This window comes from Aptenodytes forsteri, unplaced genomic scaffold (genome assembly GCF_000699145.1).
Source record: "Aptenodytes forsteri isolate BGI_AS27 unplaced genomic scaffold, ASM69914v1 Scaffold120, whole genome shotgun sequence".
NCBI lineage: Eukaryota > Metazoa > Chordata > Aves > Sphenisciformes > Spheniscidae > Aptenodytes > Aptenodytes forsteri.
In genome coordinates this window covers 1388553-1403258 of record NW_008795938.1, presented here as the reverse complement: position 1 = coordinate 1403258, position 14706 = coordinate 1388553, and the positions used below count along the sequence as shown (strand labels likewise).

Genomic DNA, 14706 nt, shown 5'->3' with positions numbered 1-14706 from the left:
ATATTTGTTATATCGCCCCATTAACTTTTCAGTATTTCTCTCCATATTTGTGCTTAAAGCAAACTGAAGTAATTCCAGCGTTGCAGGAGTAGTTTCCAAATTTCTGTTTGAATGTAGTCAATGAGCATGTGCCTGTACTTCAAAGAAGTAAAGCCAACTGGACAAAGACATTTTATATTCATAGTCACTATAATGGCAATTGCTCACTTTGGATAAAATCCTTACCTTCTGTTTTTTCCATCCTAAAGAAACAGGGCTGACTACTCAATTTGCAGCTTCTAATATTTCATGAAAAACTCACCTGAGGTTAAATCCATCTTGACGCTCGAATTCTGTTTCCTCAGTTTTCTCCAACAAGGTCTTTGGCTAGTGTAGTTTCGCACTGAGTATGTATATTGTGTCACCCTGGTAATTCTTGTTATTCCTCTTATTTTTGTGTAGCTTGGAACAATTTGCATGACACCATATTGATGCCTATTGTTTCATCCTTTCTCTGCATTATAGTCCTCCTAAGAGAAAAAGGGGAAGTATGATTCCATGCCATTTTCTGAAAGAAAAAATATAAATAGAAGAATGGCAGGCTTTTTATAATTCAAAAATGAAAATAAGCAAGCATGAAATGGATTAGATCTGTTAAATCATTGTGATGTCAGCCAGCCATTGCTGTGGTCAGAAGAGTCTGATTCGGCCCTCAGCTTTCATGTGACTCCACCTGAAGGATTTGGAGTAAAATTTATAAAATCTTGTAAGACATCTTACAAAATCTTGTAAGACCACCTTGTGTTTATTTCCTTAGGGTCACACAGCAATGCTCAATTCAGGCTGTTGGCATCCAAAAATAAAGGAAGAATTTTTGACATGTTCTAATGATGGGTGAGTATTGAGGCCTATCTTTGTCAGTTTTTTGAGAGGCTTGTTTGGCTTCTGTGTTTTAATATTGTGCCCTGATTTGCTTTAAATATTGTCCTTTTAAATCTTGAGCAAGTGCTCAGGACAATGTTAGGTGAGATCTGGAAGCAAAAATTTTATTCGTTTCAGCTCTAGATAATGAATGTATTTTGTCTGTATTATATTAGTTTTGTAATTTAAAATGACTTCTAATGATATTTCATGAAAGTTGTTGACTAAATATGTTTTTACAAAAATTCTTGGACAAAATTTAACTTTACCCAGCATATCTTCAGAGTAGTAGTATTCCTGTGTGGAGACTCAAATGTAACTGAATTCGCTGGGAAGACAGAGTATTTCAATTGGAAGTTGCAAGTTTTATGTTGTGTAATTCAATATTGATGGATGTTGTTTGACAAGTGTCAGAGACTGTTAGAAATTATTTTGTGGCTTCAGTCTTGATCTTTGTGGTTAGAATCAAACTGCAAAATGTCACTGTGGCAATTGCATTAATAAATAAAGTTACTGCAGCTGTCAGTTGCAAGATCATGAATGATTTTTGAACCGATGTTTCAAATATGCGATTTCCTTTACTCCAGAGTGACAGTGAGTGGGAAGACTGAATTGGCCCACTAATGTATCTGTAGTGTGGTCCATGGTAAACAGAAGACTCCAATTATCACTTACTTTAAACGACATGGGTTTTTTTTTCCTAAAAGGGACCGACTTACTGGTTTAACACACATGTACATGAAAAAATGATTTTAATAGGAAAATTCACAATTTCTCATAAGACTGTAGCAGAAGAAAAAAACCTTAAATACTATAATGTGCTTTATGGAGCAATTCAATTGTAAAAATACATGCAAGTTAAGCCGACTATATATTTTTCCCAGCTTGTAGACACAAAGGTTTTACTTCCATAGTAGAAATACTTATTAAATGGTAGAATAGATACTTCGAAAAGATTGTTGCTCTTTTGAATGTACTTACACATTAGTACAGCTTCTTAATTAGGTTGACTAGTTTGTAGATAGTGAAAAACAAAGTAAGATACTATAAATTATGAAGATTGTCTAGTTTTGTCCCATCTAAGCAAGTTTCTAACTAATATACCAAATATGGATTCAGTGCATCCCTGATGCTTGAATTGCTGTGAATTGAAATGGTCTGGTCAAGTAAGTAAAATCCAGATAAACACTACTATAAATGGCTGCATAATTGCATTTTCAGAGACACTACATGGCTGACATTACAGGAAAAGTATTTTAAACCCATTTCATTTTGCTTCATGCTAGTGACAGGTCTTTCCAGGATTTGGACATGTCATGTGAAAAGAAACAATTTGGATTGCTTAATTTGCAACACAGGACTTAAATGTTAAAGACAGTATTCCATCTCTGAAATTTAATAATAACAGAAACTATAAAGTCTCCAAAGTTTAATCAGTAATTCATCTTAAGACTGGAGCTGTAAACTAGAATAGAATAGTTCCAGTTGGAAGGGACCTACAACGATCATCTAGTCCAACTGCCTGACCACTTCAGGGCTGACCAAAAGTTAAAGCGTGTTGTTAAAGGCACTGTCCAAATGCCTCTGAAACACTGACAGCCTTGGGGCATCGACCACCTCTCTAGGAAGCCTGTTCCAGTGTTTGACCACCCTCTTGGTACAGAAGTGCTTCCGAATGTCCAGTCTAAACCTCCCCTGGGTACCAGGGAGAAGAGCTCAGCACCTCCCTCTGCACTTCCCCTCCTCACGAAGCTGTAGAGAGCAATGAGGTCGCTCCTCAGCCTCCTTTTCTCCAAACTAGACAAGCCCAAAGTCCTCAGCCGCTCCTCACAGGACATGCCTTCCAGCCCTTTCACCAGCTTTGTTGCCCTCCTCTGGATTCATTCAAGGACCTTCACATCCTTCTTAAATTGTGGGGCCCAGAACTGCACACAGCACTCAAGGTGAGGCCACACCAACGCTGAATACAGTGGGACAGTCGCCTCTTTTGACCGGCTGGTTATGCTGCGCTTGGCGCACCCCAGGATGCGGTTTGCCCTCTTGGCTGCCAGGGCACACTGCTGACTCACATTGAGCCTGCTGAACTAAGAAAGTAAAAGAAATATTTTGAGAGATGGTCTGTTTCTTGCGATTTATTCATGGCATTCAAATATGCTCTATTATTACAAATAAATCCTGTAAGTAGGTTTTGACTATAATGTATTCTAATTTGTGGTTATTACACTATTTGTAAATTTATTACTTCAGACTGCAGATATATGGGTTACCAGCAGGGAGTCTCAGTGTGTTTTGTATGACTGTTCAAGGACACAATGTTGAACTCAGAAAAGACTACATAAGAAAAAGACACAGTTTCTTCTGACTCCTATATGAAAGAAACAGAAGCTGGTCAGCTTACACACTGGTATGAGCCAGACCCTAGACCCGGCAGTTACAGACTTAAGTCTGAAAACTCCTCTTGTTAACTTGTATAAGTTCATGTCCAGTTATGCGATTGTTAGTGAATACATATAACTTACAGTAGCTCACTTCATTTTGTTTTCCTTGAAAATATTCCAGATGATGTCTTGTTAAAACATGTAATACCATACTGTTTTTTTTTTCATGTTATAGTAAGTTTTTTAAAAAAACACTTATTTTTAAACAAATAGTTTCATTATTCCTGAAGTAGAGATGAATAATAATTTTGTTGGGCTTTTACAGATTGTTCAGAGTTCGTTAGCTTTTAGTTGCAGAAAGAAGTAAGAAATTTGTCAGTTCTGTAAGTAATCTGGTGATTAACGTTAAGTGTATGGATGAATAACACTAATTAACCTAGAGATTTAGCTAAGGAGTTCTTTATTTGAATGTATCTTTTTAACTAGTTTAAATCTTGTGCATATATTCTCAGAACTGTGTAACGTTGCTTTTAGCTTTCCAACGTTTCAAGTAATTAGAATAAAATTGTATCAAAAGAAAAGAGACATAGAAACTCAATTGTCTTCTCCACGGAACTGCAGTAATTCTGTCTTTAAAAGTTTGCCTTACAGATATGATAATTTCAATTTTCACGAATTTGGCTGTTGTTAATTCATACCAACCTGTCACTGTTTTTTAAAGCATACATACGAAGCTCTCTTCTGTATTGGTATTAACTTGATTTAAACTTTCTTCTGGCACAGGCTATCTTTTCATTTATGGCTATATGTTGCCTAGAACTTTAAATACCCCACAGCTGTTCCTGAAAGATCAGTCCCTTTTAATTGCATGTACTCCTTGCCATTCTAGATAAGGCTCAGATACAATGTGTGATCAACAACATCTTTGTCTTTTTCATAATGCCTTTACCACATTATTCAGGCTTATTTTGAACATAGACTTACTAAGGCACGGATCTGTTAATTTATAAGCAGTGTGTTGAGCATGTCTACAGAACTGCAGTGAAGTTTATAGTAACAGAAATGCCAACATTAATGCATTGCCTAAAAGTGAAAGAAAATTTTGAAAATCAGAAAGATTTTAAAAATTGTTCTCCCCTCTGGAAATACACCTGAGCTGAGTGACCTAAAAAAATACCCCGTGTTTTAAGACATAGCTAACTCCTTGTTTATGTCATTCCAAAATATCAGTTGACTTCTATGTTAAAACAACGGAGGAAGAGGAAACGGATAATATTGTTTTCATTATTTGGATGTTTTCTTATCACAAATGTGATAGGTAGTGCTGTATGAATAAGCAAGAGAACTCAGTGATATTAAATGTTCCAGCAACAGGTGTTCTATGTCCCTACTCTCGTATATTTTTGCCTTTTAGAAGTAGAATTGCAGCCAAACTTGAAATTTAGCAGTCCTGAACTTTGTGATTTGTCATTGCAGCTAGGGGTGTGGTTGCTTAACAGCTGGTTTACTGTTGATAAGTCTTCTTGCAAGTCTTCCCTCTCTCACCCTCTAGTAAGTTAAGTTAATGTTCGTACTCTTTAAAAGGTATCGTAGAGAATATTGACTGCCATCACCACGTGACCTCCCTAATAGTTATTCAGAGATAAATTGTGCTTCAATGTAGATCTATCTTCAATTAAATAGATGGGGTTATTTCAGTGAAGTAGCTTCAAATGTTCAGAAATAAAATAGCATAAAGGCTTGATAGCTTGACAGAAAAGAGGTTTGAGCAAGGTCTGGAATAGTACTGCTGAATATGGCCAGCAGTCAGTTTTCCTGCCCACAGAGCAAGAAGTTGCTCTTTCTCCCATGATGCCATTCTGCTTGTCTTAAACTGGCAAGCTCCCTTCAGCCCAGATGATTCAGTTTTCAATTCAGTTGATGAGGTCTGTGCCCCATAAGCTTTAGAGCCAAGTCGTGCTACAGTTCACATACTTGCTCCTCAGATTTTTTTCCATGGTATTATGTTCTCAGCAGAGTGTGAGATTTGGTATCTCCAGGCTGCTTGGCCATGCACTGTGAAGGACAGCTCTGCTGACTGTGAAACTGGGGTTACATGGCATTTCTCCTGGATTTATAGAATCTAATCTTCAGGTTACATACTGTCTGCTCACTCTAGGTTGATAGCTTCTCAGCCTAAGCTGATTACACTTTAAGTGAATATAACCCTGGAGTTTGAACTCTGTTAAGGCCTGGAATAGCTTGGTTGACAACTGGAGAACTGAAGCTATAATTTTACTTTTCTTGAATGTTTTAAGTATCAGTAATACTGTGCATATGAAAACATAGGTAAGAGCAGAATCTGGACTTGTGCAGTTCAGTGTAAGTATAGTTATATTGTCTTGCTGTTATGCAGAATTTGTAGATTTTGTGAATGATGTATTTGAAGAAATATGACAATTAAACTTTTTACATGTACTGACCTTTTTTTGTTTAAAAGCACCAAACAAACTACAACACTGAAGAAAGCTTTTGGATAAATATTATTAGTCTTAACGCCTTCAGTGTGTTAAACATTTTATGTGTAATAAATAACAGTTAACACCGATCAGTCTGCAGCTTTGAAAACTCCTGAGAGCATGAAGATAGCAATGCCAAGGCTACTACCAAGTTGTTTGCATAAACTTTCATTAGAACCTAAGCTTCAAGGCTGCATCTGTATTCACAAATTTGAAGATTAGTTGGCAAAGCATACTTGAAAATAATTACTAATGTTTCACCTTCATCTAGGGGATCATTTAAAAGTCTTTGTTTAATTGCAAAGTCTTAGGCTTGTGCTTTTGTGTGGTTTCTAGATTTACTTCTTAAAACAAGCTGCATGCTATAGAGTGTAGGACCTCCTTTGGGGTCCAAAGTTATTACTCCCCCAAAAGTTACCCTGAATTATATCGATTTGTGTCATACTGCTTTATAGGCTAGGGAATGCAAATAATACTGAGATGAAACAACTGAACTTGCCACTGGTGTCATACAGCTTGGACTTCCATCCTAGGAAAAAAAAAAATTCTTGCCAAGACATTTCAAGCACATAGGTATAGGTGTGTATACACATACATATTCACTTCATGTGAAATATTCCATATGAAGATGAAATTCTGAAGTTTGAAAATTTTTCTTCAAGATTTTTGAGATGCTTCTTCCCCATCACAATATTACAGTTTAGGCAAATTTTCAGAATTAATTTAGAACATAAAACAATACAATTCCATTCAGTGATTTATTTTTAGTCATACCAAAGTAAAGTTGTTTTTTATTACAGCAAGAAACTTGAAAGTCAGATGAAAATATACATTTAAAAAAATTGGTTGTTTTTTCTGGCAAACACAGAATTTAAATATTCACAGTACTCCAGTGCTTTCTGAACAATCTGCTCCTTTTAGAACTGTGCAGTGAGTGGAGCGAGAAGGGACAGCCTTTTCAAAGGAAGTTGGCTTTTGCTAGTCAGTCGCAGTGTTCTTAGCTTAGCATGGGAAGGCAGTAATGCATATGTTTGCTTCTCTTGTCCCAGAACACTTACTATTTCACTTCTCACCTGTATTGTGCACAGCTTAGGTTATACGGATGAGCTTTCCTTGGGTCTTGTTCCCTAACCACTTTCTGTCAAAATGAGACAGATTGGAAAAACTGTTTGATTATTACATCTTTCCTGGTCTTGGCTCACTTTGACTGAGATGGGTCAGATAATGCTTTTAAGTAGCCCCATTAGCAGATCTGATGGGTAAGTAACTTCTGGCAGGATAGAAATGATGGGAGACTGGAAGTTTTAGTATTTCCATCAGCTCAGCTTGATACCAGATAGCAAGGAAGACAGGAATTTGCTGGTCTTAAAACTGATAGGAAACTTCCCATGTTTCTGGGTCATATACAGATTGTTGAGCAAACACTTCCATTGCGATGACTTTGTTCCACAAGTATCTTTCACTCTGGTAACTTCCTTTCCTGTCTTCTCCCATGAAGAATTGATTATGTCTTTTATTATATGAAGATGAAATCCTTTCCTCTAAAGTATTCACTGGTTATTTTAACCTATAACTCAATTTAAAGGACTATTTTCTCATGAGATACACATCTTATTTGAATGACCAGAATTCTCTGATTATTCTAGTAATAATGGGAAGTACAATAGACTTAATAAACTAAACTCAAATGTTTTTGTTTGATAATGAGAAAGTAAAGTAGGGTAGACAAGAATTTTTTTTGGCACATTTGCTTACAAATATAAAATACGTATTCTGTCTAAGAAAATAAAATTAAATTGCCATGATTAATGTTCAAATCTGATTCTGTATTAAAGTTATGCAGTAATGACTAATGATAGTTAATATCCTCTCGATCAAAATTCTGGGAAAATATTTGCTTTGGGTTTTTTGACATTTGGAATTGCAGGTAATTTCAATGTTTGCATAATGAAATTGAAAATTGTTCCTCTTATCAGGGTCCTCGTGTTATATAAATATGTTTTAGTTAAAATCCCACTGATAAGTTACTTGTTTAGCACCTAAGATATGTATGTCGGGTGGTTTTTGTTTTTCATGAAATTAATTGGAACAGTCTGGAGTTGCGTTTCTCAGTTGGTAGTCTTTTCAAGGGTGTATGGTTTCATTGGGTGATGGTTGGTCTGGAAATGCTTTCAGTTCAGAAAATTCTGTTTAAGGCTGATAAATCCCATTTCGCAAGTGGGATAGAATATCATGGAAATTCTGTATGGGTTTTTGTGAGAGAAACTTCTCTTGTTTATTTAATCAAACATTTTATAAATTTTTGTATAGTAGCCATTAGTAAGTTAGAAGCAGTAAATTACAGTCCCAAATCTGTTGAAACCTTTTCTGTTAATTCCAGTGAGTTTTGTTTGTGACTTTTAAAGGATTAATCGTGTAAATACATGTGAGACATTTGTCATATATCAGCTGGACTGGCTAATAGGAAGAGATCTTAAAACTGGTAATCTGAAATAATCAAAACAACATGTTTCTAATGCAGTTTCATAAGATTGGACTATTGCCTCAAAACTTTTATATTTTTATAAATTATTTTAATTAAAACATTTTATCAGAGAAAGTGTGACTGTTTCTAGTAAAACCCAAAGTATTAGTCACTGATAGTGAAAGCAGACTGGTTAGTGACGTGGGTGAAGACAACAGCATGTGAGGTTATACATGGAGAAGAATATTTTCAAAATTAGACCCGTGTCCTTAAAGTTCTGTAGAGTTAATTGTATATAAGCTCTTAGTATGAAGCTATGGATGAGCAGAAACCACATCTTTTAAAAATCTATACACACACAGAGAATTAACTTTTACTAATGACGTTCGTAAAGGATATGATGTTAATGTTTTGTTTCAGCAATTACCATAGAGACTGCAGTTGAGTTCTGTGTCTAGTTCCAATGACAGCAGCCTAAAAAGGATGTTAAAAGACAGTGAAAAGGAAAAATATCAGAGAAGAATCCTGAAACTTCGCTTAATAGACACTCAAGGAGCTGAATATGCTTCAGTTTATTGAATAGGATATTAAGAGACTTGGCAATAGTAAAGAAATATTGAAACAGAGATAAAATGTCTGACAGTTGAAATTTCTTTAAATTGTTAAAGACATAACTAGAGCCAGTGATAAGAAGTTAGCAAGGTTTGAATAGGAGAGAAAAAAGTATTTCTTTGTCAACAGAGGTATTATGTGACTGTGGAAATGATTATTAAGGAAGGAATGCAGTAAATTCTTTACAATTTGTAGCCTTCACATAGAAATTGGTGGATGAAATTTCTCTTTTAATCATCAAACAAACCAGTGAGCTCAAAAAGCACCAGTTAATAAGCCTGAGATTGGAATGGGCATGTAGATTTCTTGGTGATAAAAACTCTGATCAACTCATATATGTGACTTAGTTAAACTCTTATGGATAAGGGTTTGGGGTTTGAGCTGTGAATGTCTGTTAAAGTTATTCAACTTTTTGAGGCTAGGAAGAAGTCCATACATAGTCCTTCTGAGGATGGCAGAACTGTCCATGTGGAACTTCTGGTGGGAAATGGATCTAATAGTTCTTTCTGTAGCACATTAATTACAAGATTTTTTTTTCTTTTTTAGTTGCATGTTATCTCTTCAAAATCAATCTGCCTTCACAGTGTTATCAACCAATTCCTCCCTGACTTTTTGCTGGATTTCCCCTCCCCCCCTTGCTGTCTCCGAATCATTCCCCAGTAGATTGTTTTACAGCCCCTTTATGGGAATAACGTTAATTTTTTTAAGCTAATTTTATTGTTCAAGTATTTGCTAATAAAACTTTATATTAAATGCATTTCTCTTGAGAGGGATTAGTTTGGTTTTGGAAACCTTTCATCTCCTTCTTGAAATGTTTCCAGACCTGTGATTTGTGAAATCTTCTGTTTGCTGGGACACAAAACATCTGATTGATATTCTTCAGTTTAGCTCATTAATAGTAGTGGAAACTTCTGGTCAGCTAATCTCTACAATTAAGATCTACATTCATTGGTGCCTGTGTGATTTAGAACCTGCTGGCAAACATTTCAGTCTCCTGAGGTTGAACTTTTGGTCAGATAAGATGCAGATCTTCTTTTGTCATCATAAACTTACTAGACCATATACATTCCTGCCTTCAAAATAAATAATTTACTTATACTCATTTGTAGCTTCCTTCTGTTGTGTGATTCACTGTGAATTAAATGGATAGCAGAACAAGAGGTATTGAAGAGTTTCAGAGAAGAAAAAAGGTGTCTTCCCTTTTTTGGTGGTACATACTTAAGCTTTAAAAATTAATTATTCTATCAGCATGCTTATTGCAAATCGTAGCTAATAATCTAACTTCAGACAGAGTTAAAATTTTGAGTTAAAATTTGGCTTTAGAAATTTTGAAAGGAGTGGTGGGTTTTTTTTAGAACAACTTTATTTTTTCATTGAGGTTATAATAATTCTGAAAATAGATTTAATTTCTTCTCTATAAGTTGATGTTTCATCCCAGTGTGTGTCTTTCTGCAGCATGAACTGCTTTTCCTTTGGAATTTTTTTTTTAAGGACACTGAGTGAGCATAGTGCTAATATAAAAATATGTTTTTGTAGTTGTCTTTTTGGACCATTAAATCAAAATTGCCATTGAAATACAGTGTGGAATATACGTTTCCAGTTCTTTATTGCAGAGAGACTACCTCAGAGGACCAGAGTGGACTCCTACAGTCCATGGCCAGGGCTTGTTTGCTCTAGAAACTTTTCCAGGTAGACAAAGGGTGTCTATTATATTTTACATAGCTCACATTTATTTACATGAAGTTTAGCCATCAAGTAACAACTCTCTCAGTGACCCTAGAATGGCTAATTTTTAAACCCAGGACCCATGTTTAGAAGGAGCTAGATGACATTAATAGTTTCCTGAGCACTGTACATGAAAAATAATAGCATAGTTTAGTTTCACAGGTTCTGTTATTTTGGGGAACAGTCCATGCAGTTGTTCCACATCCAAACTCCTTTTTTTTTTTTTTTTTTAATCCTCTGTTGAAGGTTAGCACCCTTATAACAGAATTGGTGGAATGGGTGATGTGAGTATTACTCATCTGCTTCGGTAGAAAGTGGCTTGGTTTAAAGAGCCTCCTCACCAGGTTACATTCAAATGAATGTTAGAAATAAACCAGCCACATGATAACATCTTAGAGCCAAGTAGATTTTCAAGTAGATATATAATAACATTCATTTATTCAAAATACAAATAAATTAAATATTTAACAGGTTGCTTATTTGTTTCCTTGTTTCTGAACCTTTAGTCTGAACTTGCTTAATATTTCAAGCTCTTTGTGGTTCTTTCAAGTGAAAGCTGAAGTACTCATGCAGTCTACCAATTTCAAGAGTGTAAGATCTTGGGAAAGTACAAAATATTGCAAGGCTTCTTAAAGCAATAGAGATGATGTAGATCTGCCCACTTTGTTTGGAAATGCATATGATTATATGGAATATAACTTAAAAGTATTCCATGCATATTCAGTGCCATAATACAGGAAGACTTTAAAGTAGTGAGCCTTACAAGCTTTATTTCTTGTAATGACTGTGAATCGAAAGTTAACTTAAATAAGGCACTCTCAAACTGTTGCAGGTAATATTATTTAGAATTAAATATCAAATGTATGTGATTAGTGCTACACTAATAAAATTCAAAGCAGGAGTAAAGTTAGAGGTACCTGAAGTAACAAAATTTTATGGCTTCAAAGAAACCAGCTGTTCGTGCACATGCGTGCAAGTAAACACAGAGAGTAAGGAACTGATAGTCTGGTAACTGGTCCCAAGATAGAATAATTTTTTGAATAATTTTTTTTATTCCTCTGTCAGTTACAGAGATTTTAGGTGTCTCTCTTGGTTTTTACCTGTGTAAAATATAATACTTTTCGCTTCCATACAAACCTGGTTTAACCCGTATTTTATATACTCTTTGTACTATAGAGTTATTGCTTAAATACCTACATTGCAATACCATACAGATTATCTAAAAACTTGTTCTCAAGAGTTGCATGAGGTAAAAATAAAGCAGAATTGGCATTTATGAAAATCAAATTATGCTGGAGGATTTGTATATCCACCTTATCTATCCTCACATAGTTGATGTTTTATTTTTTATTTCAGCCATAGCAATTCAGCTGTTTCCAGTAATGAGGCTTAGGAGTTACATGTGTCAATTATGTTAAGTTCTGGTGACTTTTTTCTTTCTCCTGCCTCTGGAACAGCCTAAGTTCTCATCCTTTGGCATAGGAGCATGGTATTTTGCAGGAAGAGGAAGCATTGTGGTTGTGTAGGTGTAAAGTTCTGTTGCTCTTGTGAAAATCTCCCATGAGTAGTCAAAATTATAAGTCTTTGGAAAAAATCACCTCTGGAGACTTGTTCGTAAGACAAGAGTGCGTTCATCAAGAAATTGCTGCTATCTCACATGTGTGTAGTAATTTGCACTGCACGGACCTAGTAGTTTGCTTTTTGTCTTGATATGTGTAAAGGTGTGAAGTTCACTCCAGATACATGAGGACGGCTTTTCCTAGACTAACATCTATTTATAGATATATATGCAGTGCAGAGCTGATTAAGAGAGCACAGCAAATGAGCAGGCCTGGTTAAGAGGAGTTTGAATAATGACTGTGCTGGCCCTTGCTGAAAGCTGTGTGTTTACAAAAGGGTTAGTAAAGCTGTTTTCGTCTTTTTATAAACTATGTATGTTTATATTAATATTTTTCTGAAGTTTTTCTTGATTAAAATGTTAGCTGCTGCAATAAAAAATGCAGTCGGTTGTAAGAGCTTGCATTTGAGAGCTTTTTCGACTTATATTTTTACTGCATAACTTCATTTTTAAAAGGTTCATACAGTTTCAGGTAGATTATCTTAAGAACTAAAAATTTAAAACAAAAGAAAAACTTGTTGCAATGCAGAGAAAATGGGGGGCCAAAGCATGCTAAATTGTGCCAATTCTTTTTCCTCATTTATTTAAGCAAGTCTTGCTATTATATTGTCCATGGCTCTGTGGAAGGGAGTATGGCTTGTGCTTTGTCCCTAGATCCTATGGAATGGTTTTAATTTTAAAATCCAGATGTGTTTATGCATATAGACAGGAACAAAACTCTGCTTTTCACATAGCATGGTTGAAGTGAAATTGATTATCAAGTGGTTTTTACATTGCAGCTTATGTAAACACAAACTTCTGCTGAAGAGTAGGTTTTCAGTTAAGCATTGCACTTTGATCTTACAATTTTGTTTCAAGATTCTGCCCCTAGTCTCATATATTGATTCCAAGACTAGATCGGTTTGTTTTTCTGAAATGATAAGTTTAGAATTTCATGTTATCCACAGCTTCCAAGTTTATTGTGTATGAAATAGGGGAGGCTCATTCTGTTTGTCAATGTAAGACAGAGAAATTCACACAGAAAAAGCTAGGGAATCCACCCAGTGGTGATGGATCATAAATTCAGAATTTGTACTTCCTTCACAGTAGTTTGAAATACACATATGTGCACATATATCCAGTGTGTGTATAAATGCAGTGACTTTAGTAAGCATGTGAATTTGTTCATGTTGTTCATCTGCAAACAACAGATGTGACATGAAAATACACTTTTTTTCTCCATTTGGAAATGGAACTGGTTTTCTAAACTTAGTTTACAATTTAACATGATTTCACCAAAGGCTGAAAGTATCTGGTAAACTTACGCTTCTGACACTGCCTTCTCTGCAGCTACTGTACATAGTTTCAGACAAGATGGTTCAACTTTTTCAGTGGTAGGAACTGAATAGCAGCTTAGGAATGTCTATCCTGGGCTGCGTAAAATCAGCAGTAGCTTGTGGGTCTAAACAACCGGTCATAGGTATGTGCAAGAGGAGGTTTTGACATCTCGTGCACTTCTAAAAGCTGTGTTATCTTTCCACAAAATTGAGGGTGCCAGGAGTGATGAAATTGTGTAAGGGGCCAAATTCAGCCTGGGACCACCAGTCTGGCCTGTTTGCATCTATTATTGATGGCTCTCTTGCTTCAAGAGAAAACATATTTGGATTTTAAGCATAAAATTAAAAATTGTATTTCAGAAATGGCGTATTTTTTAAGAGCTTCCTTAGCTGCATTTTGCCATAGTAGGAAGGAACTAAACATACAAAGCATCCTGAACTTGCTTTTCACCGATAGCTTCCAGTCGAGTGGAAGCTCACAAATGTCCCAATTTTCAAGAAGTGTAAGAAGGAAGACCCTGGTAATTACAGGCCTGTCAGTCTCACTTCAGTGCCTGGTAAAATTATGGAGAAGGTTATTCTGGGAGTTACTGAAAAACACTTGAGAGACAACGTAGTCATTGGTCATAGCCAGCATGGGTTCATGAGGGGAAAATCTTGTTTAATGAACTTAACTTCCTTTTATGACAAGGTCACCCATCTAGTTGACCAAGGGAAGATAGTAGATGTGGGGGTTTTAGATTTTAGCAGAGCTTTTGATACTGTCTGTCACAGTATCCTTCTGGACAAAATGTCCAGCACACAGCTAGACAAGTCTGTAATATGTTGGGTGAGCAATTGGCTGACAAGTCGGGCTCAAAGAGTTACAGTAAATAGGGTTACATCAGGCTGGCCTTACATTAAGTAAGTTTCTAGGAGGAGCTGTGGACTCTCTTGAGGGTAGAGAGCCCTTACAGAGGGATCTGGATAGGCCAGAGAGCTGGGCAACCACCAACCGTATGAAATTTAACAAGAGCAAGTGCCAGATTCTCCACCTGGGACAGCGTAATCCTGGTTATACCTACAAACTGGGGGAGAGCAGCCCCGCAGAAAGAGATCTGGGGGTCTGGGCTGATGGCAAGTTGAATATGAGTCAACAGTGTGCCCTGGCAGCCAAAAGGGCCGACCGTGTCCTGGGGTGCATCAAGCACAGCAT

General features: G+C 36.0%; 1 protein-coding gene across 1 annotated transcript in view; it reads left to right on the top strand.

Moving 5' to 3' along the window:
* The window catches only part of WDR70 (WD repeat domain 70), a 143648-nt gene that overhangs the window by 51948 nt on the left and 76994 nt on the right, over positions 1 to 14706 (top strand). Inside the window, exon 8 of the mRNA XM_009285217.1 lies at positions 797 to 873. Coding sequence (XP_009283492.1) covers positions 797 to 873 — 77 coding nt within the window. The remainder of the gene's footprint in view (positions 1 to 796; positions 874 to 14706) is intronic.